The following is a 6,567-nucleotide window of genomic DNA, read 5'->3' on the forward strand; positions in this document are numbered from 1 at the left end:
TGCTGCTTTGGCATCTAAAAAGCATAAAAAATAATTTTTTAAAAACACGTTTTTATTAAAATGCACCAAAAAAGTAAAAAATAATTTTTTGAGACACCAGGATTTTCTTGCCATTAATCAGGTCTACAAAAATAAAAGCGTGGGTGCCAAACATGAAAGGCAATGCCATAAGAATTTTTTTTTTATTTCTTGTAGCATTTCCTTAAAAGTATGGAAAATCCGAAAATTTTCATACAATTCCTGAGACATTAGGTGGTCACTGCTGACGTACTGATCATGTAAGGTTGTACTGCCACCGGGATTGAGTAACCATGCAAAATTTCAAGCCCATCGAGCGAAGGGAACAGGTCGAAAATTGAGTTACAAGTTTTGACCTGAACAGACAATTTTTTTAAAACCGCTTTTATTAAAATGCTCTAAAAAGTAAAAAAATAATTTTTTGGACATCAGGATTTTCTTACAATTAACCATGTCTACAAAAATAAAATCATGGGCCCCAAACATGGAAGAAAATGCTGCAAGAAATATATTTCTTTATTTCTCATAGCATTTCCTTCCATATTTGGCGTCCACGTTTTTATTTTTTTACTGCATTTTAATAAAAGCGTATTTAAAAAAAATTATATATTTTTTTATTTTATACTTAAATTTTGACAGAAATTGTAATTGATTTATGATTGTAACTAAACAAAATTGAATGTGGTATCCTGTCGAGCCAAAGGTGGTTTGAAAATCTGTCGAGTTGTTAACTCATTCTTCTGAGTAAAAGAAGGTGTGAAAAATCAGAAGAGTTTCACACAAATCCTGAGATACTGGGAGAGGTCACTATAGGGTCACTAGAGGTCACTAGTGGCCTACTGATCACGTAAGGTTGTAATGTCACCAGGATCGAGTAACCATGCAAAATTTCAAGTCCATCAGACAAAGGGAACAGGTTGAAAATTGAGTTACAGGTTTTGACCCAAACAGACAGGCAGACAGACAGACAAGCACAGAAGTTAAGTTAAATAAAAGCATGTAAACAGGCGTATTTTGTACATAGTAATAACTGATAACATTTTTTAAAGTGTGAGGTTCAAGAAATGTCAGAAGTGAAAGACTGATCCTTTATTATTCTCGACAGGTGTTTATAATACAGAAAGTGTACGGAAAGGTAGCGGGCGACCTGAGGGCCTCCAATGCATCCATACGAAGGTTGTGTTTGTTAACCCTTACGAGATGGCATAATTTATTAATGTGCAGCACCCCAGACCAGGGAAACTTTGAGGTCGGCAAAATAAAAAAAAATCACATCAATGGAAAGAGAATGACATGTACATTTACACTGTATAAATAAAAAAATTATAAAAAATTTTCCCTACCTTCCACGAGAAGTTGAAAATGACGATTTACAACACCTTGTGGGCCTCATTTATAAGACAAATGTAAATTTTACCAACTTATGTTTTTTCTGATAAATAAATTTATTGTATTTTGTAAAATTATTATTACTGCTCACACAATATCAAAACAGATAAGAAATAAAAGTAGTAACAATTTTTTGCATATTTGTTGAAAAATATTCATGTAAATTTACAAGAAGGGAGATTCAGTAACTTTTTTTTTACTTTTACATGCTTTTCTAATATTTCTTTGTAAAATTACATTTACAACCGACATACTATCGTAAAAGACAAAAACAAAAAAAACAACAGCAACCCCTTCGTATATTTACAAGCAAATTTACAAAAAGACTCATGTGAGAGAGAGATGCAGTACTTTCTCCCTTGAAGTCACAAGCATTACTGATGGCTGTGAAAAGACGTCTGTGGCTGCACTGGCCCAACTCTCACGTCTGTATAAAAGTTGCCATTAGTGAATTTATAGCATATAGAAGTATTGGCACCTCTGTTTCGACGCATTATTACCATAACAGTGGTGCGTAATACTGTTTCACACTGAGGATCAATCTGTCCACCTCCCCAAACCTGTTTTACTTCACACTGAGGTTCAATCCGTCCCTTAGGGGTTAACAGGCATAAAAAGACATATATAATGCATTACAGATCATGTAAAAGGCAAGTATATATATTGGCGGACAGGCTGTACAATGATGCATAAAGAATCTGAAATATCAACAAGTAACATACGACGTGATTAATGTATGTATGAAGAGAGAAAAACAAGAAAGGAGAGGTGATTGATGCCCTTACAAATACTCCCTCCCCCCGCCTGCAAAACAATGATTAGAGGAGCAATTATTGGATGAAAATAACATTAATCACTCAGACGCTAAGGCAGTTGGAGCAGGCCCCTGCTCCTGAAGAACTGTGGACGTGGGGTGGAACTGACATCTGGGGTTTGCTTGATGTGTTTCCTGGGCCGCCCCAGACTCCGCTTTGGTGGGGGAGTGGGTGTGTCTGCAGAGAGGTACTGAGGGGGAACTCTGGGGCGCCAGCCTTCTTCCCCACGTACTTGGCTGTCCAACAGGAATGCCGGCTTCAGCCTGTCAATAGTGATCCAGTCTTCCCACCTGTGGATGTCAAGGAGGTATGCCTTGGCAGCCCGCCTGATGACTTGGTGGGGCCCCCTGTAGGGCCTGGTTAAGGGTGGCCGACGGGCGTCCACCCCGATGAAGACGTAGATGAAGACGTAGGCGCAGGAGTCTTAGGTGGGTGGGCTGTAGGTGGTGGTTCTGTCAGTGAAGGTCTTATGGCAGGGCACGAATTTCTGTGCGAGTTCCCTCAACCTTGGGAGGGGTGTGTCAGCACCATCAGCCGAAGGCAGGAAGAATCCTCCGGGGACGGCCAGTGTCTCCCCTTAGACTTTCTCAGCAGGGGAGGCATCGCCATTTGCCTTCGGTGCGGTGCGGAGACCAGCAGGACCCAGGAGAGCTGTTCCTTCCACCTATCATCGGTGCAGCATGCCATGAGAGCTGCCTTAAGAGAGCGGTGCACCCTTTCGACCATGCCGTTTGCTGCAGGGTTGTAGGCCGTTGTGCTGTGTAGAGTTGTAACCATCAGGCATGCCAAGGAAACCCAGAGCTCTGACAGGAAGGCTGGATCCCTGTCCGTAATGATGCTGTCTGGCACTCCGAAACGGCTTATCCAACTGGAGAGGAGGACCTCGGCGCATGATGCTGTTGATGCCTCCTCCATGGGAGTTGCCCCAGGCCAGTGGGTGGAGCGGTCTATGATCGTCAGGAGGTATCTGGCTCCTCCTGATTGCGGAAGGGGCCTGACGACATTGATGTGGATGTGGCCAAAATGCCGACGAGGCTGGGGAAGCCGCCGACGCCGGACTCTGTGTGCTGGGACGCTTTGCTTGCCTGGCACGGGATGCAGCTCCTTGCCCACTGGTGAACGTCCTTGTTGATGCCATGCCAGACGAACTTGTTAGTCATGAGGCACGCCGTTGTGCACCCTGATGGATGGGAGAGACCGTGGACTATGTTGAACACCTGCCTTCTCCTCGAAGCGGGTACTGGGAGGCGTGGGTGGCCTGTGCTGGTGTTGTAGAGGAGAGCTGTGTTCGAGCTTGCAAGGGCATGTCTTCCCACTTAACAGCCATCACTGCCGTCCTGTAGTCTGCCGTCTCTGGGTCTGCTGGTTCTTCTCTTGCCAGATCTTCGTAGTCGATGCCGAGGTGAAGGGAATTGATTTCTACCCTCGACAGGGCGTCGGCCACCGGTGTTTTTTCCTGCCAGGGATGTAGTTGATGGTGCACCTGAATTCGGGGATGGCGATCAGGTGCCACTGTTGCCTTGCAGACCACGCATCTCCTGGCTTTGCAAATGTGTGCACCAAGGGTTTGTGATCTGTCGGGATTGTGAATTGGGTCCCCTCCAGCTGGTATTTGAAGCGTCTCATGGCCTGGTAGATAACCAGCAGCTCTCTGTTGAAGGCGCTGTAGCAGGTCTCTGCTGGCGAAAACTTGTGGCTGAAGAAGGCCAAGGGCTGGGGGTTGCTGTTCACAAGCTGCTTGAGTACTGTACTGCAGGTTGATGTTGCTGGCGTCCGTTGTCAACCTGAGGGCAGCAGTGGGGTTGTGGTGAGTTAAGGTAGTGGCACTGGAGAGGGCTCTCTCTGTTGCAATGAATGCCTGCTGCTGCGGAGCCTACCATGTCAGTGTTTTTGGTTTGCCCTTCAGAATTGATGCAGGGGGTATATAGTGCGGGTGACGCCTGGGATAAAATGTCGATAGTAATTTATCACCCAAAGAAATTCCTGAAGGGCCTTGATGGTTTGTGGTTTCGGGAAGTTCTCTATCGCTTTTACTTTAGAGGCCGTGGGGCACACTCCTGCTGGGGAAATCCCGTGGCCAAGGAAGTCTACTTTTTCTTTCCCGAAAATGCGCTTGTTGACCCTGACGACTAGTCCACTGTCCTGCAGATGTTTCAGGGATGGCGCGGATGTGGCGAAAGTGTTCCTCTGGGACCTGGAGAAGATGAGAATGTCGTTGACGTAGCAGATGCAATGCCCACCTGTGTTCCTGAGACCGAAGGTGGAATAGGAAAATGTGTAGCTCCCGAAGGGTATGATGATGGCAGTCTTTGGGATGTCGTTGGGATGCACAGGGACTTGGAAGTATGACTTCAGCAGGTCTATCTTGGAGAAAATCTTTGCTCCGTGGAGGTCTTGCATGTTAGGGAGGGGGTAGTGGTCTGGTGTTGTCAGTAAATTCAAACGCCGATAGTCCCCGCGGGGCCTTCATGAACCATCGGATTTCTTTACCACGTGGAGGGGAGAAGCCCACGGGCTTGATGCTTTTTTTACAGACGCCCATCCATTCCATCTCTGAGAAGGCCCGTTTGGCGTCTTGTAACTTCTGTGGGGACAGTCGTTGGAACTTGGCATGGGTTGATGGGCCCGTCGTGGTGATGTGATGGAAGATGCCGTGCTTTGCTGAAGCCCCTGCTGACTGGCATAGCTCTGGTTTGAATACGTCCGGGAACTCCTGTAGGAGGGATGTGTAGCCGTTGGGGGCTGTGGAGCAGATGGTGGGCATTCCAGGCCCGGTGAAGAGCTGATGGGAGTGGCAGGTTCCTGTGTCGAGGAGGCACTGTCTTGTGACGTCGACTAGAAGTCCATGGTTCCTAGGAAATCTACGCCCAACAGGGGGAAATTTACATCCATGATGACAAAAAGCCAGTGGTATCTGCGTCCCAGAATTGAGATAGTCCGGGTCGTCGTGCCATACGTGCGGATGGGAGTTCCGTTTGCTGCTATGAAGGCGGGTGTCAAGTCAGGTGCTTTTTCTAAACCTTCCCTGGATGGTGGGAAGACCGACTGCATTGCCCCCATATCTACCAGCAGGCGCCGTTTGGAAATTTCGTCTCTGATGAAGAAACCTGCTGGCTGGGGGGAGTTGGATTTCGCGGCCACAGCTGTTACTTGTGGCTGCTTTTGTCTTTTTTTTGTGAAGGAACAGGAAGGCCTACAGTTTCTGGTGTTGGTTATGAACTTTCTGTGGAAGCACCACCATGCAGGGTTTGACCATGTCCTGTGTTCCCTGAGTGGTGTGTTCTTTCTGTAAACGGCATTGATGATTCCATTGTCGTTGTTCTCCTCTGTCAGGCTGCAGGTTCTCAGGGCGGCAGCTGCGAGGGCGGCGGCATTTTTTGAGGCCTCGGTGGCCTCGTATAGTTTCTGGCGTCGTCAACTAAGGCATCTATGTCGAGGGTGTCTGCATCTCTCATCTGGAGCCTAACTTTCTGCGGGAGGTGCCGAAGGAAGATTGCTTTTGTTAAATCTATTGTTCTTCTCCTCCTGTTTTCGTCGCGGCCTGGCAGTGTTACCAGCCCCTGTAGTTCGTCCCAGGTTTCCCTGGGTGATGCTTCTCCAAGGGGTTGGGATAACAGGTTGAGTGCGCGCTGCGCTCTCTCGGTCAAGGGCATGGAGTAAGATTGCATCAGTTTATCTTCCAAGGCCGCGTATGTGACCTTGTCTGGTTGCGCGACAAGCCAGGGGGAGATTCTGTTGAACACCTCTTTTGGAAGTGCTGTCATGGTGATGTCGGATTTGATAGCATCGTCCGAGATGTGCGCCTCGCGAAAGTGTGCGTCTGTGCACAGGAACCATGATGCCGTGTTCTGCCGTGAAAATGGGGGAAGTTTGACTGCGTCTGGCTTTGTTGGTGAGAGAGGTGTACAGACGATGCTCGCGGGTTTGCATTAAGGTTCAGCTTCCGACATCTTTACGACTCACACACCAAAACGTGGGAAAATGTGCCGTATTAAGTCTGTTAATGGTGCTGATTGTTTGAGTGGTCGAACGAAGTGCCAAAACATGCCCTTTTTTGGTACGCCGCATTTAGTCCGTTAATGGCATTTCTCCACCAGGAAGGGAGCTATCAGAGGCCTAAACTTTGCGCTGTAGTTAGTCCGCTAAAGGCTCTGATGGCTGTATTTAGTCTGTTAATGGCTGGGCCAAACCCATGCTACCTGTCCCTTTTCTGGGTCACCAGTGTGAGGTTCAAGAAATGTTAGAAGTGAAAGACTGGTCCTTTATTATTCTCGACAGGTGTTTATAATACAGAAAGCGGACGGAAAGGTAGTCGGCGACCTGAGGCCCCCCGCTGTGTCCATAT

The 6,567-nt window shown here is 47.2% G+C and overlaps 1 protein-coding gene across 1 annotated transcript; it reads right to left on the reverse strand.

Annotated features, from left to right (window-relative positions):
- Positions 1-2,723: 2,723 nt before the first annotated feature.
- LOC136831099 (uncharacterized) lies at positions 2,724-3,137 on the reverse strand. The gene has a single exon (XM_067091051.1). The coding sequence runs from the start codon at positions 3,135-3,137 to the stop codon at positions 2,724-2,726; it is 414 nt and encodes a 137-aa protein (XP_066947152.1).
- Between the last annotated feature and the right edge of the window lie 3,430 nt (positions 3,138-6,567).

The sequence above is a fragment of the Macrobrachium rosenbergii genome, chromosome 48 (genome assembly GCF_040412425.1).
Source record: "Macrobrachium rosenbergii isolate ZJJX-2024 chromosome 48, ASM4041242v1, whole genome shotgun sequence".
In the NCBI taxonomy this organism is placed as follows: Eukaryota; Metazoa; Arthropoda; class Malacostraca; order Decapoda; family Palaemonidae; genus Macrobrachium; species Macrobrachium rosenbergii.